The sequence below is a fragment of the Lepidochelys kempii genome, chromosome 18, assembly GCF_965140265.1.
Source record: "Lepidochelys kempii isolate rLepKem1 chromosome 18, rLepKem1.hap2, whole genome shotgun sequence".
Classification (NCBI taxonomy): Eukaryota; Metazoa; Chordata; order Testudines; family Cheloniidae; genus Lepidochelys; species Lepidochelys kempii.
The window spans coordinates 20,268,591-20,292,001 of NC_133273.1; the positions used below are offsets into that span (position 1 = coordinate 20,268,591).

At 45.6% G+C, this 23,411-nt stretch overlaps 2 protein-coding genes across 8 annotated transcripts in view; one reads left to right on the forward strand and one right to left on the reverse strand.

The window, feature by feature from the left end:
• Positions 1 to 743: 743 nt before the first annotated feature.
• Positions 744 to 12,444, forward strand: PRXL2B (peroxiredoxin like 2B). Its single transcript, XM_073316635.1, has 7 exons — positions 744 to 933; positions 2,549 to 2,753; positions 4,940 to 4,991; positions 5,814 to 5,877; positions 6,472 to 6,547; positions 10,056 to 10,174; positions 12,271 to 12,444. The coding sequence occupies exons 1-7, from the start codon at positions 871 to 873 to the stop codon at positions 12,295 to 12,297; spliced, it is 606 nt and encodes a 201-aa protein (XP_073172736.1). The 5' UTR covers positions 744 to 870; the 3' UTR covers positions 12,298 to 12,444.
• A 4,063-nt stretch (positions 12,445 to 16,507) lies between these two features.
• MMEL1 (membrane metalloendopeptidase like 1) overlaps positions 16,508 to 23,411 on the reverse strand; it is a 67,869-nt gene continuing 60,965 nt past the window's right edge. For 4 of the 7 annotated variants that reach the window (XM_073316632.1, XM_073316629.1, XM_073316628.1 and 1 more), the window contains 4 exons: positions 22,042 to 22,107; positions 19,329 to 19,424; positions 18,719 to 18,795; positions 16,508 to 17,588 (listed from right to left, as the gene is read on the reverse strand). In XM_073316632.1, coding sequence (XP_073172733.1) covers positions 17,489 to 17,588; positions 18,719 to 18,795; positions 19,329 to 19,424; positions 22,042 to 22,107 — 339 coding nt within the window. In that variant the 3' untranslated portion in view covers positions 16,508 to 17,488. The remainder of the gene's footprint in view (positions 17,589 to 18,718; positions 18,796 to 19,328; positions 19,425 to 22,041; positions 22,108 to 23,411) is intronic. The other 3 variants (XM_073316630.1, XM_073316631.1, XM_073316634.1) reach the window with 1 other exon arrangement.

The window sequence follows — 23,411 nt, forward strand, 5'->3', positions numbered from 1 at the left end:
ACACACCCTTCCATGCAAATGCTTTGCAAAACTTTCTACCTCTTAACTCTTGCACACCCTCATTTCAGTCCCCTGTAGATTTTGCACAAATCCTTCTACAACTACCTTCTGCATGATTAGGCACGACAGGCTTATTTCCTTTTTCCAGAGGTGCTGTGCAGAACCCCGTAGCCAGTGCAGTCTGTATCATTGCCAGTCTCCTGCATCCCTCTGAGGACAGGACAAGAAGCAATGGGCTTAAATTGCAGCCAGGGCGGTTTTGGTTGGACATTAGGAAAAACTTGCTAAGTGTCAGAGTGGTGAAGCACTGGAATAAATTGCCCAGGGAGGCGGTGGAATCTCCATCACTGGGGATTTTTAAGAGCAGGTTGGACAAACACCTGTCAGGGATGGTCTAGACAATACTCAGTCCTGCCTTGAGTGCAGGGGACTGGACTAGATGACCGCTCCAGGTGCCTTCCAGGTCTATGGTTCTGTGATCCCGCTTCCCCCATAGGACATGGCACAGCTCAGCCTCTGTGCAACCTCTGCAAGTATTTCTCCATTCGCCCCTTCGTCCAGTCACCCCAGCCATGCATTGCACAAGCCCCCTGGGCCTTTCCCTCCCTGCAAACGCTCCCTGCCCTGCTAATCTCCGCACCCCCTTTCCTCTCCCCAGCCCTGCCCCGCCCCTTGAGGCAGACCCGCTCTAGCCCCGCCCGTCCGGCCCCGGGAGGCGCTGATTGGCTGGTAGCTCCTGCCTCGCGAGGAGAAGGGCGTGGCCCCCTGCCGGCCGGGTCACGCGTGTGCCCGGCCCAGCAGCTGATCGCTGCCGGGCGGGCGCTATAAGGAGGCCCGCGGGCAGCAGGGGCGTCACGGGCGCAGCTGACCATGGCCGCGGTGGATCTCGCCAAAGTGGGAGCCGACACGCTGAAGCACGCAGTGAGCGGGCAGGTGAGCGGGGCTGGGGCTGGGGCTGTCGTGGGTGGGGGCGCCCCACGGGTGGAGGGCGTACGCACCTCTCCCGGCCCCGGGGAGCCCGGCTGGGGGGAGAGGGGTCCCCAGGAAGCGAGCTTGGGGCTGGACCCTGAGCTAGCACTGCCGGGGGGCGAGGGGTTTGCCCCGGGTCGGGGTCAGTCCAGCCGGTCTCCTTCCCGCTGCCAGCCGTCTCTTGTCCTCACTGCCGTGTCTAAAACGTGTTTAAAACCCCTTTGAACTGGGGGGGGGCGAGAGAGACAGACACCCCGCGAAAATGTTTCCTAATCGGTTATGGAAATGCTGCTTGTTTCTTGATCACCCTAGACACGTCTTAATGAGCATGGGCCTACTAAACCCAGGGTTGTGAGTTCAATCCTTGAGGGCCATTTAGGGATCTGGGGCAAAATTGGGGATTGGCCCTGCTTTGAGAAGGGGGTTGGACTAGATGACCTCCTGAGGTCCCTTCCAATCCTGATATTCTGTGATTCTAAATCTCTTTGCTACCATGTTGCTGTGGTTGGTGGCGTGTTTTGTTTATTTGTCTGCACAGGCCACAACCATCTTAATTAATTCTCAGCCAGCTGTACCTTGCTTTGGCCTACTTTAAAACTAGACTGATGAGTAGCAAATGCAGCAGGGAGTTTAGCAGGGCCATGATGTTGATCATGTGTCCCTCATAAACCTCAGCAGGTTCTGTTAAATGCCCTCTTTGATGGTGGGTGGTTCTTGTTTTGTTTTTCAGACTCCTAATAATAATTAATATAACAATAATCTCCTTCTACCTCAAGTGGAAGGGACACAAGTCAGTGTAATAATAACACTTCCTGTCTAAAAAAGAAAAAGCTTGCCTTATCCTAGTAGTGATCATCCCCCAAACTCTGTTTTTAACCTGTTAGAGATAAACCTCATCAGTTTATCTGCTACTGGCCAGATTTTCAAAAGAGCTCAGTTCTCATTTAGCCCCACAATATAGGCTCTGTTATCTGCAATGCCTAGCTCCCACAGTGCTGGGGGCTGTGTATGCTTGACCATCGGGCCTCTCCTGTATAGGCCTTGTCAAGGTTTCCTGTGCATAGTCAGGTTTCAGAGTAGCAGCCGTGTTAGTCTGTAGTTGCAAAACGAAAAGTAGGACTTGTGGCACCTTAGAGACTAACCAATTTATTTGAGCATAAGCTTTTGTGAGCTACAGCTCACTTCATGAGCGAATGCATCTGACGAAGTGAGCTGTAGCTCACGAAAGCTTATGCTCAAATAAATTGGTTAGTCTCTAGGGTGCCACAAGTCCTCCTTTTCTTTTTGTGCATTGTCAATTTCCTCAGTGAGGGCTTTTCACACCATGTTTCTCTGCTCCACTTCTCTCTAAAACCAGACAACGTGGCTGTAAACCACAAAGTGGGGACAGAGCTAACGATCCCTCTAATACTGTACCTGGAAACTCCTGCTAACTATTCAAACAAACAGCCTGGAGAGTTTGCCAATGGACGATGGCCCTTGAATTTGATGAGGTTGCTATAACCTGTAAGTTCTGCAACCAGTATTAGGATGCTTTCCTGGTGCTGGCTCTGTGGCTACTGGTAATGCCTCTCTGTAGGTGGTGGAGCTGCGGGCCCTGTGGAGGGACCAGCCATGTGTGGTGCTCTTCCTGCGGCGGTTTGGCTGCCAGGTTTGCCGCTGGATTGCCAAGGAGACCAGCAAACTGAAAGACCTGCTGGACAGTCACAACGTCCGCCTGATCGGTGTCGGGCCAGAGAGCATAGGCCTGCAGGAGTTCATCGATGGGAACTACTTCAAAGGAGGTAGGACTACTGTCTGGGAACTTCCACCTCCAAGAGTTTCTGAGCTCTCCTGTCTCTCACCTGGGGAAGTGCGGCTCCCAGCTCATAGAGCAAGGTACAGGAGCCTTTATTCATCCCCATGCTCGTGCAAAACCGGGAGTGCAGAGACTCAGAGTTCAAGGCCAAAAGGGGTGACCAAATCACCTAGCCTGCCCTCCTGGGTGTGTCATAGGCCACCCAGCACCTGCACACTAAACCCAGCAACTGAAATTAGACCCCCAAGCCTTACAGCCCCTGGGAGACTCTGCTATTATGTGTCACAGGCAGAGAATAGGAGGGACTGAGGCTCATTAAGGCCTGAGCTTCCTGCAATGGCGGGGAAGTGGTTAAGTGAGAGGCGGTGTTGTTGGAGCCGTGCTGGTCCCAGGATATTGGAGAGACCTGGCGGGTGAGGGAATACCTTTTATTAGACCCACTTCTGTTGGTGAGAGAGACGAGTGCTCAAGCTCCCCAGAGTCGTCTTCAGGTCTGGGGCCCCTACTCTGTGTCACAGCTAAAGTCCAGATCAAACAGATAATTTACCATAATCTCAGGTTTCAGAGTAACAGCCGTGTTAGTCTGTGTTCGCAAAAAGAAAAGGAGGACTTGTGGCACCTTAGAGACTAACCAATTTATTTGAGCATGAGCTTTCGTGAGCTACAGCTCATGCTCAAATAAATTGGTTAGTCTCTAAGGTGCCACAAGTCCTCCTTTTCTTTTTACCATAATCTGTATCTCTCTGCAAACGTTACTAGACCATGCCTCCTTATCCTGGGGCTGCCCTAACTGTGCTGAGCTCCTTGTCAGCTGGAGAATAGCCAGAGTGCAGGCCTGCCCTGAGCACAACCTCTTCTGCCCAGATGTGCTGCCCTCGGCTGATTCTGTGCCAGATGGGGACCCCCCCATAGCAGGGCATGGGGGGGGGGGAGACGGGACTTTTAGTAGTGGTGGGTTGTGTAACAAGGTGGCTATAGGACCACCATGAACTGACAGAAGAGAGCTTAAAATGGGACTCCCAACAAGCTGAAGGCAGAGCTGGGACTAGCCCCATGGAGTTCTGACTAGGTAATACCCCCCCCGCACCCTTTCCATGCTAGAATTGTTCTTGTATTTCATTCCTGTGTATGCTGGGCAGTTGTGAGGTGAAGGACGTGAACAAGGGGTAGTTAGTGCTTCATGGCTTCAGCAGGCTTGGCTTAAGCGGCTGCTTGGAAGGTTAAATTCCACTTGCACAACCAGGTGGAGGAGACCTGTGTATTGCTGGCAGTCTCAGCAGAGAGGCCAAGGACATGATGGCCATGGAGTCTGCCCTGCCCCTGGGCATATCCTCTAGAACCAGCCCCAGCCCGACTGGAAGGGCTGCATGGGGAAGCCTGCTGTACATGCTCTGTGGATAACGTCAGCTTCTTGCACTGCCCAGCAAATGCCTTTCTCCAGCCTCTAAAATCGGGACTGACAGTCCAGACTTCAGAGCTGAGCATCTTTGCTAGCTTGCTAACTTGTACTAGGGCCAGCTGGGTGCAGTGCTGGGACCAGGATCTGGGGGTTGGGAAGGTGGCTTAAAGTCACTTGCTTGTCTCTGGCTGCATGTTACCCATTGCCTCCCACCCACTGATTACCTGTATCTGCAGATCTGGCCCACTCTTGACTAGCTCTTCAGAACCTGATTTCCTGCCTGAGCTCCACCACACTTCTGAGTGCTCCTCTTACCCCTGCCCTGTCCATGCCCCCAAATGTGCCTGCCTTCATGCCAAGCCATTGAGCCAGTCTCCTGAGTAACATTCATGCCACACCCTTCTTCAGCATAAAACTCTGCTATGGATCCTCCTGCAACGCCGCTGATGGCCTGTAGACACTACAGGGGTGTGTGCCTGGCAGCACGTGCATTGGTGAAGTGTCTGGAGTGCTTGCAGGGAAGCTCTCTTCTGTGGATTATAGGCATGGGGGGGGAGGGCAACAACTAGGTTTGAGGCAATATCTTGCTGGATGATAAAGCTATTTTGTGAGCTTGCTCTAGAGATGAGTCATGTTTTGACTATGAGCTGCTTGGCTGGCTGTCTGTCTGCTACTGAAATTATTTTCTTTTTGGCAGACTGGCATAAAACACATACTGCTGAGACAGCACATCTACCCTGGCTGTGTTAACCTCCCCTTTTTCCCCTCCCCAGAACTCTATCTTGATGAGACTAAGCAGTGCTACAATGACCTGGGTTTCAAAAGGTGAGTGGCCCCTATTGACTACTTGTCCCTAGTCTAAGAGAACCTCTGCCCTGAATCAAAGCGATTTGAAGGGATGTAGCTAAGATGGCTGGGGCCCGTTGTAGCAGAAGGCAGCACCCCCTCCTCAGAGTGAAAAGACTGTTTTGCCCCAGTGTCGTTCTAATGGTCTCCGACTCCCGTGGGAAGGGCTGCCACATGGCAAACTGCAAGGCTCCCTCAGTACAAACCCACCTGGGGCTCCACCTCTTGCCTGTCGCTTTGTTACCCTGGTGATCATTAATGTTTAAGTCTCTGTACTTGGTTCGAGACCTAGGCAAACACACAAGGCTTGGATCAAAACTAAAAGCCTAGGCATACCAGTGAGATCCCGAACGGAGTGGCTTCTGGCTAGCTAGTGCCAGTGTGCTGGAACTCCCGAACCACAGGGATCACTGGTGGTGCTTAGGGTGCTCATTACAATGAGTCAAATTCAGCTTTCTCCTTTTTCCTCCCCTGGCTGCAGCCCCCTCACCCGGGGTGGCAGGGCTTGGGCTGCGGCCCCCTCTGCCTCCGTGCCCACTCCTGCTGCCCGTGGGGTCATGTAGTTTTGTTGTCCGAAGGGGGCTGCAGTACAATGAATTTGAGAACCCCTGGCTAATGTGACTGTTCAATAGCAAGCTGCATGTAATGAGTGCTGATCTCTCTGAGAGTTTAATTATTGGGATCAAATTCTCAGCTGGTGTAAACTGGTGCAGCTCCACTGACTAAGCTGAATTAGAGTAGAAGAGGATGGGGCCCCTCAACCTTTCAGATGGCCAACATATCCTTTCTTCCCCCCCCCAGGTACAATGCCTTGAGTATAGTTCCTGCTGCTCTGGGGAAACCAGTTCGAGAAGTTGTCACGAAGGTGAGATCCTAGATAGTAGGAAATGCACCCTCTAAAGCAGTGGTTCTCAACCGGGGTATGTGTACCTCTGGGGGTACTCAGAGGTCTTCCAGGGGGTACATCAGCTCCTCTAGATATTGGTCTAGTTTTACAACAGGCTACATAAAAAGCACCAGCAAAGTCAGTAGAAACTAAAATTTCATACAGACAATGACTTGTTTATACAGCTCTATAGACTGTACACTGAAATGCAAGTACAATATTTATATTCCAATTGATATATTTTATAACTATATGGTGAGAGCACACAACTTGTCAGCAATAGTGTGGCTATGACACTGTTGTATTTGTCTGATTTCGTAAGCAAGTAGTTTTTAAGTGAGGAGGTGAAGCTTGGGGGTACATCTGAAAGGGGTACAGTAGTCTGGAAAGGTTGAGAAGCACTGTTCTAAAGGCCAGGCCTGACCAGACTTGTGCATTTGCATGACTTCAATGGGTGCATCTGGACTCCTTTTGTCGCACTGGCTTGAGTGGGTTTAGAGAGGCCCTGAGCATCCTCAAGAGAAGGCCTTTGTATCACATTTGCAATGGACTTGGGCTTTATTTTTCCCTCAGGCAAATGCAGACGGCATCCAAGGCAACTTCAGTGGTGACCTCTTGCAGAGTGGAGGAACAATAATAGTTAGTCAAGGTAAATAAATGCAAATCCATTTGTCAAAACTACCAGATAACTGGCCGTAGCTGGTGAAGGACACATTTCTAGATGACCTGTTTGGAGCAATTTGGCTGATCGAAGAGCCTATGCCTGGAGAAGGCTTTAGAAGCTATCACACTGAAATCCTGCCTCAAGAAGGCAAGACAACTGGGTTGAGGGTAGGGAGGATTCGCAGCTAACTAGCAGAGTGGGGTGGTGGGGAAACCTGACAAAGGGAAAACTGCTAGGCAAGCATCTGAGATCTGTTTGCTGTATCAGTTGGTCACGAATGGATGCCATCCTTTCAAATGCTCTGCTTAATGGAGTCTTTCATGGTATTTGTTTAATTCACTTTCTCAGACCCTGGAAAAAGCGTGGGGTTTTTTAGTTGTTACTACTGCCTACAAACTAAGATCCACCTTTGAGCAGGCACTGCTTGGCAGGTCCATGGCCTGCATAGTGGGTCAGGCATCTGCCTTCAGTTGTACTTAAAAGTATGCAGTTAACAAGAGTATACAAGGGCTCTGTCTGGGAGGGAAATCTCTTCTGGCTGAAACTTGGTACCTCGCAAATAGTGGAGTTAATGCAGAGCCCTGGCCCATCTGTGCAATGGGAGCTGTCCATGCTGTGGGGTCTTAGCTGAACATGCTCAAGCCTGTTTTGAGATCTGACCCACCCCCAATCAGCCTAGCTTTCCTCTGGCTACAGCCCTCTCTTAGGGCTGTTTTAAGCCCTTCAAGGCGTGGTGGGGTGACCACCCCGCCATACTAGAGAATACATCTTCTCTGTCCCCATCCATTCATGACTGCATAGGCTGCCTCAGACAAAGAGGTTTGATTTCTGTTTTTTCCCAATCCCACAATCTGCTCTTTTTTTTCTAGCCTCATGACCAAGCAGTTGCACGTTAGTTGTCCTATCTGGAGATGTCAACTTGATGCCAAAGTTGTCTGCCTCACATTCTCTTATAATTCCTCTTAATTCTATTCTCTTTTATGCCTCTCTAGTCTATGTGGAACACAGGGCTTTCACCACTGCCTGTCTTTGCTAGTCTTCTGTTGTAGTCTTTGCTTCTCTCCAGTTCATTTTGATAGCTTTCAGTTTTGTTACTACTGTGCTTTTCCACCTCATCGCCTCTTGCTCAGGGGGTTTTAGTCAAACACCTGTCTTATGTTGTCCAGGTCTTTCCTCCATGCATGTCCCAGCCATCTCCATTTTCATTTTGTAAATTCCTCTTTTCTGTTTCTCTTTTGTCCTCCTTGAGAGTTCTTCTTTGTGATTTTTTTTTTCTGGCCATCTGATATTGAGAATTTGTCTAAGGCAGCTGATAACAAAAACTTGAAGTTTAGATAGTAAGGTCTTAAGTCTCCAAGTTTAGTGCCCTATAGTAAAACTGACTTTACAATGATGTTAAATATTCAAATTTAGTTTGGGTGGCAAGATTTTTGTTTCTCGATCAGCTTTAGTGTTACAAAGGTATGCCTGGCTTTCACTATTCTGGCTTTAATGTCTTCATCTGCTCCACCTGTTGTGCTTACAATGCTGCCAAGATATGTGAAATGTCAGACCTCTGTCAGGCCCAGAAAACTTCCTAAAATGTTTTTATAGCATGGATAGAAACTTCTTTCCTGGGTATCTGGCTGATGAATCTTGCCCATATGCTCAGGGTTTAGCTGATTGCCATATTTGGGGTCAGGAAGGAATTTTCCTCCAGGGCAGATTGGAAGAGGCCCTGGAGGTTTTTCGTCTTCCTCTGTAGCATGGGGCATGCATCACTTGCTGGAGGATTCTCTGCTCCTTGAAGACTTTAAACCATAATTTGAGGACTTCAATAGCTCAGACTTAGGTGAGAGGTTTCTCACAGGAGTGGATGGTGAGATTCTGTGGCCTGCGTTGTGCAGGAGGTCAGACTAGATCATAATGGTCCCTTCTGACCTTAATATCTATGAATCTGTCATCGTTTTTTCTCTAATGCTGCATTCTGCAGTTTTTAGAAGTTGGGTCCAGCTCTTACCAGCAGGTGGCAGTATGGTAGAAAACATTGTCTAAACAGGTTTCAGAGTAACAGCTGTGTTAGTCTGTATTTGCAAGAAGAAAAGGGGTACTTGTGGCACCTTTGAGACTAACCAATTTATTTGAGCATGAGCTTTCGTGAGCTACAGCTCACTTCATCGGATGCATACTGTGGAAAGTTTAGAAGATATTATACACACACAAAGCATGAAACAATACCTCCTCCCACCCCACTCTCCTGCTGGTAATAGCTTATCTAAAGTGATCACTCTCCTTACAATGTGTATGATAATCAAGTTGGGCCATTTCCAGCACAAATCCAGGTTATCATACACATTGTAAGGAGAGTGATCACTTTAGATAAGCTATTACCAGCAGGAGAGTGGGGTGGGAGGAGGTATTGTTTCATGCTTTGTGTGTGTATAATATCTTCTAAACTTTCCACAGTATGCATCCGATGAAGTGAGCTGTAGCTCACAAAAGCTCATGCTCAAATTGGTTAGTCTCTAAGGTGCCACAAGTCCTCCTTTTTCTTATTGTCTAAACACTCTTCTGAAAACAATTTAACAAAACACCAACTCACTAGCTAAAATGCCACCTCTTCTACAGTAAACAGAGAAACTTTGTGGCTAACATGATGTTTAGATGCTAGAGTGTAAAGCAATAGGAAATCCGGAGTGCACCTGTCCCAGCTGGATGTGTAGAATGTCTGAGCACAGTACATGCTGCTTCCCCTTTAATAAAATAGCCCTCTACGAAGTCGGAGTTCTAGCTTGAGTCTCAAGTCACACAAGGGTCAGACGGCTCTCCATTCTGCATGACTTCTCAAAGGGGAGCTGGCAAACACTTGTGACAAACGCAGCCTGTATTTATCGTTTGCCAACCCGGTAGTGATGCTAGGTTATGTAATTGTTGGAAACCTCAGTGTTCCTACAGGCTTTAGGAAAAGCCCCATGCTACCCTAGAACTGCTGCACCTGGAATTCACGTGAGAGTGTGGGTCAGCTGGCAGACAAAGGGCTCGTACACACTAGTGCTCTACTTTGGTATAACTTAAGTTGTTCAGAGGTGCTCCCTGAGTGATGTAAATTACACTGACCTAGCCCTGTCTACACCAGCGCTTATGTTGGCAGGCGAGCGTCTACCACTGGCATAACTACCGTTGCTCAGGGAGGTGGAGTGAGTAATTTGAGGGGAGAGCGCTCTCCCGTCAGCATAGAGAGTCTGCTGCTGTAGCAATTCCAGTGTAGACCCAGCCCTGAGACTGAAGGCTTGAATGGGGCATGGAGGGCAACCTGATCTCTCACCCCTAAAGTGTTTTCCAGTCTGTGGTTCACTCTCTCTCATTGGGGTGCATGTGAGCTGTTCCAGTTTTGATGTGGATGGGGCTGGCTGTCAATCAGTGATCCCTTATTAAAGGCTACATACATTTTGCTGCCTTGCTGACCAATGCTTGTCATTTGTAATGTCCTTAAATACATCCTGTCCTTTTTCAGGTGGAGAGAAATTGCTCCTGCACTTCATACAGGATTCACCTGGTGACTATGTTCCCTTGGAAACAATTGTCAAAAGCCTTGGGATCTCAGCAAGTGTTAAAGAAGGCGTGAAACCTCAGGTAAGAGCTGTTTCCTCTAATGATGGAAACTGAGCTAACATTTTAAAAATAAAGGAACCTGCTGGAGCCAGCTCACTCTAAATCTTACCTAGCTCTAGTTAAAATAGAGCACTATACCAACAACAAACCAAGCTTGTCTTGAGCTTTCAAAAAGGGGACTCAGTCCTTATGAACCTTTTCCCTCTTAGAGCTGGGTGAGGCTAGAGCCTGGGACTCCTGGCTCCCAGTACCTTCTTCCTCCTAGAACTCCCCTGCTGCAGTCCTGAGCCAAGTGTCTCCTCCCACTCTTAAATCTGCTAGAGGCTCCAGCCATCCTCCTGCTGGTACCTGGGGTTTTCAGAACCCAAAACAGTGGTACCTTCACTGTTTCACTCCAGGCAGTATCAGGAATAAATCCATGGGCACACAGCAATTTCTGTCTGACAAAATGATACAAGTAAGCGTGCTCTTATTTAAAACTACAATTAATTCAATATTAAGCCCACACAGCCATAAGCAATAAGTTTTAGGACATTCTGGATAGTGACCCCACAGTGTGAGATGGTTTTGAGTAATCACCAGCTCGATTTCCAGAGGCCTCTTTCTACCCAGTTTATGGGGCGTTTAGATGTCAGCTCCTTTTCCAAAGAAAAGCTTCCCTCGCACTGCTCAGTTATTTTTATAGGTAATGTTAATAAAACACACAACCTATAGTGACTTTTAGTGGGTCAGCAGTCTAACCTTTACTGGATTACCAATTTTCACACACCAAAGGGAAAACCATGGTAACTATGCCAGCTTTCCCTTTGCTGGTTTTGTGTGAGGGGAAAACCTTCTAGCAGGGATGTGGCCAGGACAGGGAGATTCCCATCAGCTTGCTAATAAAGAGGATTAGCAAATCACTGGGCACTCTTAAGGCTAATGGGCTTCGGGAACAGAGCACAGTGTAATGCATTTTGCCTCTTCCTAAACTGTCCCCAGGATTTCTGTAGCATTAGCTCAAATAGCCCCTTACAGCTGAGGTTTGTAGGTGCCACTAACTCTTGCTGAGCGTCCAAGACTTCCAAAGAAATCAGGCTTTCCCACGTGTGTGGTAGAACAGTTAGTGACCCTGTGTGGGTAGGAGAGGAACAGACCAGTCCACTTTAGTGCCTTCCCCCCAAGACTCTCCAGTATACATGACTGACCACTTAGTCACCCAGTGCCCTCCAACAAATTAGTCTCATTAAGGTTAATGGTGGCAGCCTCAATGATGCCTACGGTGGTTCCAATTACCAGAGGAAGCAGCTTTTAGATGAGCAGAGCCAGAAATAGGCCTGAAAAGGGAGGTGGCGTGACTAAGCCCAGCCAGTCCTCTACCCTTCCTTTGAAATCCCTAAATACTTGGTTATGCTGGCACAGACTCGCTCTCAGATGGAAAGATGCCCCTGTAAGTGGGAGGCTTCATAAACATGTATGGGAAAAATCAAGCCATAACATCCATGTGCTGTGGTGACTGGGAACAAACCCCTCCCTGGTGTGTGTTAATTATCACTCCTAACAGCAATTCTGGCACCTGCCTCTTCTCACCCCCCTGCTCCTCCTCCATGCCACCAAACAGCTGATAGTGGCAAGCAGGAGGCACTGCGGGGGGGGGGGGGGCACAAGCTGATTGGAGGGGGGTGCTGGGGGTGTGTGCAGCAGCCACTCGACGCCTATGCCTAGAGCCCTGCAGCCCTTTTAAATCTCCTGGGCAATTGTCCCCTTTGCCCCAAAGGCAGCCATCATTGCTGCATATGGAAGTGCACAGCTTGAGGGCCTTTGTGCTTCAAGGGAGAAGGAAAGCTGCCCAGGAAGGGTGGATTTGGGTTTGTTTGACCAGGTGGAGGAAGCATGGCTTTTGAGGTGTGGCAGGTTGGGTTCAGAAGTGGGTTCCAGGCACAGGTGCCTTTATGGAGGCCATAAGATGAAGCAGGGGTCTAACCTAGTGGTTTAGAGAAGCTAGAAGAAAAGGGGGACAAGGGTAGAGAAGTAAAAGGAGCCAGTCTTGTGTAGGGCTTCCTAGGTGTCTTCCCTGTCCCACCTCCCCTTGGGCTTGAGGGAGCAACTTTGCTAACCCAATGACTGTCTCTCTACAGTGCGATGAAGAGGCCTGTACCAGATGATGGAGAGAAGCAGGGAATTTCTTTAAGCAAGAAAGAAGCCAGTGTGGTGACCTTCATAGCTGCTGTAATCTCACCTCACTGTATCTATATTCATACTTTTGTATAATGGCCAAATCACTGAAGTCTGAATAAATGCTCTAAAGCAGAGTGCTGTGCCAGACTGTCTTGGACAAGCATAACAAAGCTTTCCCTATTGCTCAACCTTGTAACCAATAGCAGCTAATATGGTGGCTTTCCCATGGGATCATTTTGATCAGGTGACCAGTAGGTGGGACCAAGAGTATCAGCTGAGGATTTTGAAACAAGGAGAACCTGCCTTGCTTTGTGGCCAGTGCTAATAGTTTTGTAGGCTTCCCCCATTAGCTTTCTTCCCTGGTTAGAAGTCCTCTTTCAACCTACATTACACTAGGAGGTAACACTTCTTTAGCAAGTGTTAGTGGTGGCTTAACTTTATCTATCTGTGTGAACACTTCACCCTTAAAGGTGACTGGGCAGCATGCCTGAACACACTTCTAAAGCTGGGCCAGGGCCAGCTTTGTCAGATGGGAGCTTGAATCAACTTTTTAGCAGAAGTTGGCTGTTGGAATACATACCCTGGGATGCAACAGCAGGTGCAGATCATCCTGCTGCATGCACCCAGAACATAGCATGCTCTTCCTTCTAATAAAAGAGCTAAGATTATGTTCTCTTCCCATCCAAGGCTTGCGCACAAGGGTCTGGTGTCTGAATAGACTCTTAAGTTGAAGCTACAGTAAAAAGTGGACTCAAGATTTTTTTTTTTTCCCCCATGGTGCAGAGAAATACTTTGTAGGTAAATTAATATTTAACAGGCACCCCATCTCATTCAAAAGACTCTTTGAGGAAAGCCCAGCATCCCTATCTACCTTCCATCTCCCTACCTATCCCGCATGATCTTCCTAATGATGAAACTTTAACACTAGCCCTGAATAATCCTTATGTTCCCAGGGAAAAACTCCAGACCATGAGCCTTTAGGGTCATTAAATCCAGGCTCCGAGGAGCAAAGGATGCCAGAGAAAGCCTTGATGCCTCCCTCCTCCTAAAGCCAGCGTGCATTAGCTATTGGCTCAACTAGTTGCATTTAAAGAGCCATATTCTAACTGCAGACATGCCTAAGAGGAGTCATCTCATGCTGATGATGGAGTTTAACCTTCAACTGTCCTCATCATTTTCTGTTGCATGAACTTATTGCAATAGGTTTCCCACTCTGGAAAATGTGTGTAAGTGGAGATGGACAATAGTCACTTGATTTGTCATGTTTCACCCATGATTAAATAAGTTGATTTGTCAGAGTGCGAGTGCTTTACACTCCTTTGTAACCAGTCATTTTAATTAAAAACAGTGTAGAAATAGGAAACACTCAGACCAGCTTGACTATTGTACACATTAATGATGCACATTTAACTATGATGTAGGCTAATTTCCTGTGATCACAGCAAAACATATACAGCATCTTACCTGTCAAAACTTGAGGGCGATACTTTATTTCTACTGTGCTCTAGCAAAGACCAGGTCCCTACCATGAAGCGGTTACAACTTCTGAACTAGGACCAATTGCAAACCTTGCCTAGTCAGAGTCTTGACCTCCTCAATAACACAAGCTATAGGCTTCCCGCAGATAATTCCTAGAGCAGAGCTTTTTAGAAACATCCACTCATCAGAATATGAAGCTTAAATCTTACACTGCATTATCCATGCAATTCTGGTTAATTTATCAGCAGAGCGGAAAAGCACTCTGCTTTGAAGATGGTAGAAGCCTAAATCTTAAAGAAGCAGTGAAGTTTTTTTTAAACTGCGAATGAAAATACTTTGCGAGCTGTCATTAATGCAGAGCTGAGGCTTCTTCTGTGTTTTGGTGCTATACCAGTGTCTTGACCTTTGTATAGGTATAGCTTTCTAATGCGGGGGAAGAGGAGAAATGGTCTGAAATACTTGATCTAGAATGTCATAAAATGGGAGAATAAGGGATCTGGTTAACTTTTAGACTAGCTGCAGTAGCCTGTTATATGGTTCCAATTGTATATTTAGTGTCACAGTGCTGATTAGAAATGGAATCTAATTTAATATACACTAGGCATAAGAACTGCATGTTAACTGAGGAGTTAACAAATGTTAACTTGGTGCTTAATTTTAACAAGTGAAGGGGCTATCCTTTCTGTTTTCTTCCAACTAAATCACCTTTATGGTGTTAAAGCGAATGATTAATCTTAATTGAACATCCAACTGCCAAGAAACAAATGACATCCGGGTTCCTAACATTAAGGGTAATTGAAACTTGCCAAATAAACACTGATTTTTTTTTTTTTTAAACTGGTAGGTGCATGCTTCACTTTAGTTTCACCACACTCAGTATTTTATCATCTAAGCTAATTGAACAAGCCCTGCCTCACTGTGGAAGTGACCAAGTGCCTTCAGCTCCTAGCAGACAGGAAGTAGATGTGTTGTGTTTAAACTTCAGTAAAACTCAGAGGTCCCCAAATGCTTTCTCCCTGAAAACGACCCAGGAAAGGTTCTGCACCTGCAGCTGTCATTTCAGTACGTAGACTTTTTAGGTCAGTGAGGAAGGTTTTGTTTTATACATCCTAGAGTAGGCTATGGGGGAGGTAAATTTTTCTTTCAACAAAAAAAAAAAAAGCTAGCAAAGCTTGTTCCTAGACTCATCTGTTTGGTTTTATGCCTCTAGACTCGGGACCATATTTTCAAAGGTCTCTGGCCTTTAAAGCCCAGATCCTCAAATATATTTAGGCTCCTAACTTGAATCGATTTTTTTTTCACTGGAAGTTAGGCACTTAAATGCCTTTGAAAATCTGGCTTATATCTTACCAACCTCATTAATGGCTTGAATCTGACTGTAATTTTCATTTCAGTGTATTACATAGCCCATTTAGTTCTAAACACTCCAGCTAGCATTATACAGCATTGGGTCCTAAACCCCCATTTTCTCCAGCTGATGTATGTGTAGATAAATACCCAAACCAGGAGTTACAGGAGTCTTAGGTAGCATTCTTATGTATGTATACACTATCTCTGCCTGAGCAAGCATCTCTAATGTATATGGTCATGTTTGAGATCCAGTATGTGATACAGTTAAGTATGAAAATAGCCCATGCTCAATGAATAGCAGCATATTAAGGGCTTAATCCTATCCTCGTTTATACCTTCTGCAATACCTGTGTGCGTAGACACAGTCCTAGATGGTGCTGAGCACCATCACCTTATCTTGAGGATCAGGCACTAACTAATGGCACAAGGCGCTTACAGACATAAGTGAAGGCAAATGCCCATGTTACTGGAAAGGGTTTCTCTCTCCCATACACAACTCCCATGGACTTTGTGGTACATAGGAGAGATTAGACCCTGAGAAAGCACAAGGTCTCTGAGTTGGGTGTGGGGTGGGAGGAAGGGCAGATAGGTTAGTCATTACATAAATTCTTCTAATCTAGAAATTAAAAATAAATGAATTAGGGGTTCTCTGCTGTAATAGACGCTCTCATTAATTTGTAGATAAACTTCATTTTGCCAGGAGAAGGTAATGTATTACATGTACATGAAAATATTATCCAGACTTCATTTGGTAAGGCTATACTATTACTGTCAAATAGTAAAATATCTCAGTGACAACTAGACACTTTCTCTCTCATGGTACGTATAAAGCTGCTACTGTTAATTAGTGCTGATTTAATTAAATGAATTCCAGCATGCATCAGTTTCTTTTGTTTTTAACTCAATGACTTCAAATTTAATCCCATCCCTTTAAAAAACATCTTAGAACAATCTTTAATTTGTTTGGCTAATGAAACTTGCTTGCTAGATGGACACTCAAACACAAAATAGATCTTACATCCAGTGTCAGTAGTGTTTTGGTAAGTTGCATTCCATAAAAATAAAAAATTTCTTTATGCATTAAATAGATACCAAGTGTATTAATAACTTGGTTTGACATCTGTTAAGATACGCATTACCAAATGTTAAATTATGAAGAATAAGTAGTGGTACATATACCAAAAATAAACATTCTTCACGGAAAATGTTTAAGTCCCATACAAAGGATTGACCATTTCAGTACTAGTTACTCTGAAATTTTAGCATTCGTGGAAGAAAACAATCCAGGCCTGTTTCTAGAGATAAATGCCTGAACAATTTGCTGCAGTACAAGTTTTATTTATATAAAAATTAACAAGACTTGTGCATTTTTAAAGTGTAATGACATTCAATCTTTAAAAGCAGACTATAGCAAAATAAAAAGGCCCAGGATTAAAAATAGATAACTGTTTCCCTCTGTAAATGTTTTGCTGTTTACATTAAGCAACAAGCTTTTGCCATTAAAATATTCTAAATATTTACCCTTAATGGAATAAGCATCCTCTTAAATATATTTCTGAAGGAAAGAGACCTGTGTAATTCTGAACTTGGCAATGCTAGAGAATCTCCTCTTTTAAAAGTTCTCTACATCTCATTGTGTTGAGATCACATTAAATTTCCCCAGTAGAGCAAAACAAGAAGTGCAAAAACAGTGGTTCAGCTTTGCTTTAACTTAGTAGCCAGTAGGTATTTTAACATACAGCTCACCTTGTAAAATATCAAGACAAATTACAATCTCGCACTACAAAGCAGTCAGAGGTGCGAGCAGACAGTGTTACGTGGACAGCATATACGTTTAACTAGCTCTATCCTTGGGTTTGGGAGAAGTGCACTAGAAACTGAATCAGAATATTGAAAAATAATTAACTCCGTGAAAAGTCAGACAGGCTTACTGAATCGCGAAAGGATTAGTTAGTAAGACATACTAAAGTGAATATTCCTTGCTGAAAAATAGATCTGCTTTTATTTTTTAAAGAGCTAGACTTTGTAACCCTGATGTGGTATCTTAACAGTCAGGATGTCATTTGAAACAGTCGTTTTTCTCCTGAAGCATACTGTCGCTTTCAATCCAGCCCGGCCAGACAACATTGCGAGATGCCTGCATACATTCCAGCCGAACCAGAAAAGCCGGACAGCTGTAGCTTCTTTAATTCTGACTACAGTAGCTACACCCTTAACCTTAGCTGTCACTGCACAGGAAAACATCAGACACGTCACTGGCTAGAACTGTTCAGCAGGTAGCCACATCAGTTCAGTTTTTAGACCGTGCAGTCGAAGCATTATCATCTTCAGCATCATTGTTTGTTTTGGCTACCACACTCTGCATTTCTCTACAGGGTGCATGGCTGTGCCCTTCTTACAGTGGAACGCTTCAGAGAAAGCTTCAAAGTTTTGCAAGGATCCCATCACCCTAGACAACACAAGGGAGAAAAAGAAGGGTTTATTTGTACTTAGGCAGCGTGCAGAAGACATAGTGCAAGAAAGAACACAAGCATGTCCTTGAGAGAATCAGGGCTGTCGGTCTCAATCACAACTTCATCGTGTTGGGCATATACAATAAGAGATGGTCTCTACCCCAGACGGCTTATGCTGTCTAAGGCTATGATTCTGCAGTCAGCTTCATGCTGGCAGGCTTTTGATCCCGCACAGAGCCAGTGGGTCTGTGGGTGGGTGGATTATTGCAGATCTAGGTATAAGACAAGATGCAATATCCTCAGCGGCACAACTAGTGCTGAGGCCAGTGGGAGCCCAGCCACTGAAACAAACTCCATGAAGTAGAAGGATGGCCCTCAGATGCCTGCAAAGAGCAGCCAGCCAATGTCAAGCACTGCCATGGGGTACAGTCTAGACACAGGTCTTGCTCCGGCAATGAGGACGACATGGGGAGACACTTGTGCCTCCATGGATCCACAATGTAGTCAAAGTGGCTCACAGCAGTACTGGGGCTCTATTTTTTAAGTTACTCTTCCTTACCTCCTTTGCTTACAGGATTCTTCCTCAAATATATACACGTGTACACACCTACACCTCCCCCCTTCCCTTGATCAGTTATACAGACGAGTGAGTTTTTGTTTTAAACCCAGCTTGAAGACAATCCAGTGAAATGATACAATAGAATTATTAGTTCAGGGGGAGAGTCAGACTTTAAAAACAATGCCTGGGGACTCATCGAAGAAGCAATAGCATGAGTTTTCCAGGCTGGTTTATTGCTGCATTGTCTAATCCATGGCATGTTTCTTTGTGCTCTGCTCCTCCATGGCAGGTTCTGGGTGGGATGCAGATAAGAAGCGTACTACTTGTCAGTGTGGCCAAGTTCCCGGGACTCAATAAAGGAGTGGGTTTATTTTCAGGTGTGTGTAAGGTGGTGGAATTCTGGCAGAAATTTGCCTGGAGGGGGTTAATCCAGTTTGATTGTGTTGACTCATTAGCAAGCAGTTGCTAGCTCCATAAAACAGCAGAAGCATGCTCTCTCCTTCTGATACATTGCAGTGATGGGGTGAAATAGGTTATACAGTATTAGCGCAAGTCCTTACGACTCACCTGTATTTCAAAGGGCTGTGAACATCTGTCTTTATAGACTGGCTGGCGTATTCAGGTCTGTAGGAACCACACCATACCTACACAAGGAAGAGGATTAAAAACTCGTGGCTCAATAGAGGGTTAATTTAGCAGGCCAAGATGTGGAGGTGAGTGCAGCTCCATTGATTTCGATGGAGTTGCAACTGCTGAAATCCTGCCCTCATTGAAGTTAGTAGGAGTTTTGCCATTGACTTCAATGAAGCCAGGATTTCACCCATGATGTCAAGTCCTTGAGAGGTCCCAGAGATGTTAACACCATGGATTGTCCTCTAGAAACCACCTGTTATTGGGAGTCAGTTGTCTCCAAAGACCCATCTTCCCCCAAGTGTCAATCATGCCCTTTTTGTGAAGGTGTTCAAAACAGTTTTACCCTACCTATGCTAATAGTTAAACAATCTTCAGCGTTGGGTCAGAGGACCCTTTGTTGACAAGCCCTGTCCATAGGAGGGTGTTTCCTAAGGTTGGTGAGGATCAAGAGCATTCGGACACATTCTTTGTCCATAAGCTTCAACATGTTATAATCCAGTTTATATTTTCATGCAACTCTGAGCAAAAGCCAGTGTGTTCCTACCTGGGCAAAGTTCAGAAAGAAAAGTTGTTTGTGGGTCAGGTCAAGTCCTGGTAACTGTGGCTCCTTCCCTTCACGTTCCAACCATTTTAAATAGGCCTATAAATGATCACAAGTTCATTTAGCAAGAGGCCTCCCCAGTCAGACATGATGGCTACTCTCTGAATGTCACTGTTCAGATAGGGTCAATCCAGCCTAAAAATGCGTGGTCCTGCTACCTTTTACCTTGGACACTTTAGTAATTATTTTTATTTGAAAGCAGTGATTTGTATCTATTCTCATAAAGAGCCTTCCATCTTAAAGGGCTGTGTAAACTTTAGATTTATATATAAACACATCGAGATCACTTTGCACATCAGCAGCCACCTCTGGGCTGAAACAGTTTCTGTCGTGTTGCTGCAGACTAACTGTTGAGGAAACAAGAAAAACCTGATGGTTACCAGTTCTGTTCATCCCCTTGGGGGCACCTGGCATGGGCCACTGTCGGAAGACAGGACACTGGGCTCGATGGACTGTGGGTCTGACCCAGTATGGCCGTTCTTATGTTCTTAAAAAATAACTGCAAATGGAACTGCAGGTGGGATTTTAGATCAGCCCTATGTAATTACTTAGCTTTGAATTTGGGCAGCCCACTTGGGTTAACATCTCTAATCTTAAAAAGACTTATCTTTAATTATCATGAACTCTGTTGCGAGTCTCCAAAAAGGTGTAGCACTCTGCTGGACCAGGGATTCACTACACTTTCCACAGCAAACAGGCATGGCAACGTAGGATACATGCTACTGTTCTGAGAAGCCCTGACAAAAATTCATCTGATAATGTAGATGTAGCTCAAAGCAATTAGCTTAGCCTGCACGCGCTTGATTGTGGTTTGAAATACAAGCATAGCAGCAGATTGCCCGGGACTTTTCTGTATGACCATGGAAGGAAAAGGAAAGCAGACAGTTAAATTTCCTCCTCACTTTTGTGTCTCTCTCTTCAGGTAACTGCTCATAAAATAGCAGATAATAACCCTGAACAAAGTTAAATCCATTACCTGTTACTGTTGCATACTAATTGGCCAATTTTCTTTTTTTAGGTCCATTGACATAATGAAGACAATTTAATGTGTCTCATGCCAGTTAAATCTGAACATTTTATTACCATATCCTCTCACTCACATAGATATTCCCAAACAAAAGGCTTTAAAGCTAATGTGAATGGTAGAAATACAAGTTTCATAGCAAAGAATCTCAGACGATCGAACTGTAGGGGCCATTAACTACCACCATGCCACTCTGTTTCCCATATTTCCAATGTGTTCTACAGCAAAGTTAATGTTTAATTTTAAAGGCTTCCTGGATATTCCGAATATTTATCTTTTTGAAAAATCAAGGAATTCAGAGGCAAGGTTACATGAACATCCTTAACTCTGACCCCATATCTCTGCCCACCATCCCTTTAATAGGGATACAGATAGATCATAGTTAACCACAACTTTAGAACTGTTTCATGTCAGTAACTACATTCCACAGTCCCACACTTTCTCTACGTGGAAGGAGCATTCAGACTGGTGAATACAGTACTCATATCTGCAGCCATTGTGTATAGAAGCAGGAGGGGCCCAGATGCAGCAGGTCTCTCTTGTGTCTGGACTGGCACATCTCCCGGCTGTTGCAGGGCAGCGAGTAAGACATACAGCGGGATATCTAGTGTGTATAAAGAAGGTGGACAGGCTAGGCTGAATTGCACCACTGTCAGCAGGATGGGTATCATCTGGAATGTCAAATGTACCTTCTCTTGCTCTGAAAAGAACGCACAGGATTGAGAACACTTCTCTTGGGAAGGGGCAGGCTGCTGTTGATATATATAATATACAGAGTGCTATTTTCATTCTGCTCTAGAGGAGCATGCAAAATAAATAGCAACAAGATAGAGGAAACTTCCATGTGTCACTGTCTTAAAGGTTATAAAACTTGCAAGGGAAATAACAGAGGCAGCTCAGGGGCTGGATTCTACTGTGAATTTGGGTGCAGAGATCGTTCACAGTTATGATGCATATTTCTCTTGATAGTGTTGCAATATTTCTATCAATGCTTTGATGTCTCACCTATCACACCTGACATGTTGCTTTAGTTTCAGGAGGAAAAGTGCAAGAAAAGTAAACTGGGGAGGGGAAGGGGGGGGGAAGGTTGCTGTGCTTTAAAAATCATCATCATCAAATCACGTTGCTAAGAAATGAAAGCTCTGTTGCCATGTGACAGATACCATTTGACAAGCTGATTGAAGTTGAAGCAAGAATCTCAGTCAGAAGGGCTTTGGCGAGAGGCAGGTTCTTTCAAACTTTTCTCTGCCTATTTATTACCACACTTCTTGTTCACCTGAGCTGTTTGCATAGCACCTCTCAGTGGGGTCCTGGTCTGTGGTTCGGGCCTAGGCACTACAGATAATGATAAGGAGGATGGCTGCGGTCACTCTTGATCTTGTGATTGGATCCACATGGGCATTAGGGTGTGCTTGCATAGATCCTATTCAGGGCCTTGGTCATTTGAACAGTGTTATGCAATGGCATTCACTGAATTCCCTATGGCACCGGGCACTTTGCCTTGGTGGGGTATTAAACTTCACCTCTCAGTCCCAGGAGTGATGCCTGTAACTCCCAACACACTCTCCTGAAAATAAACACATTTGGCTCTGACCAATTTCTGGCTTTCATGCAAGAATCGACTCGCAGTACCTTGTAGGCCTGTCGGACTCCTCCATTGTCTGCAATGTTCTCTCCCAGTGTGCTTATTCCACTGACCTATAACACAGCAATTGTTTGTTTACTGTGTGTAACGTCTGCCACTCCAAAAGCATTTCACAAGTTGAAATAGAAACACTATGCTCCCCGCTGATGTGCGGCCACCTCTGGGGTGGGAGCAACACTACACCCTGATGGAGGAGAAAGAGACTGAAAGGGAATAATACCTAATGTCACGGAAGCAGCAGGGTAGAGTGTACAGGGTCTACCAGAATTGGAAGCTGGCTAGGAAAATAACAGCAAAAGGGCTGTTGGGGGGGGGGGAGGGGAAGGTATATTCTCCATCAGCCAGGGGTGGTTCTTGGTGGGACAAGCCCTTTTGTGTATAAGGGGTGGTGGGGCATGTCAATTTGTGCCCTAAGAGCTTGACAGGGTCTTGCAGCAGAAGAAGCTATGAACCCAATTCATTAGGGTCCTGTTGCCTCCTTTACACCCCACTGCCCTGCTAGACTAGCCTTGTACCCTGGGTTAGGAAGCACAATCTCCATAATATTTCCAGGGTACCCCTCACCCTAGCCTGTGCTTACAGAGCACAGCAATCCTCCACTTACGATCTCCAGCCCTGAGGTGGGTTTTTTCTCCCCATATTGGTATAAATGGGGCTTAGGCATCTGCTTTTAAAGGCATGCACCAGGCCTGGGCTCAGAGGGGCGGGGCGGGGGAAATGTGCTGATTGAGCAGAACAGCAGCTTGCTTTCTTTTGCTCTGTTTTTAATTTTCTGCCTTTTCATGAGTTGGGGGGGGGGTTAACAGTTGCCGTATTTAAAGGGGAAACCCTCCTTTTAAAGCAAAACTGGGTATTTGACTTTGGTTTGTTTGCCTGCTCTGCAAAGCATTGTGGGGCCCGGAGGGTTATAAGAAGCTCAGCCCAAAGGCTGCTGAGGCAGTGTAAGATGGGGGTGTGGTTAGGGAAGGCTTCTAGAGCTAGGATTGACTTTGTTTGTCAGGACCTGGAACTTTTCTCTATTAGTGGGTTCTGTTCATTCACTGTTTCTGTGTTCGATTACTAAAACTACCTTAGACCTGAATGCCTTTAGAGATATCTTCTGAACAGATTTTGGGAAGATGAAAAAATATTCTACTTATTCCTCTGTTCTACCACTCTCTTTAAACTTGCCTGATCCTTTTTAAATCCCCCTGATCAAATTATAAATGAAGAAACAAAACTAATGAACTCCTCCAACTGGGGAAGTAGGAATCAAGCTTTTCTTGTTATCAAGAAGGAATTTGTGTCTTCTCTCTGTTTCCCTAATTCTCTGGGCTGGTTTAGCTCTGGTAGCTTTGGAAGAAAATAAGAAATAAAG

Coding starts and splice junctions, on each gene's coding strand:
- PRXL2B (XM_073316635.1), top strand. CDS start 871: ATGGCCGCGGTGGATCTCGCCAAAGTGGGAGCCGACACGCTGAAGCAC. Junction 6,548..10,055: donor AACAATAATAGTTAGTCAAG/GTAAATAAATGC, acceptor GTCCTTTTTCAG/GTGGAGAGAAATTGCTCCTG. Junction 10,175..12,270: donor AAGAAGGCGTGAAACCTCAG/GTAAGAGCTGTT, acceptor GTCTCTCTACAG/TGCGATGAAGAGGCCTGTAC.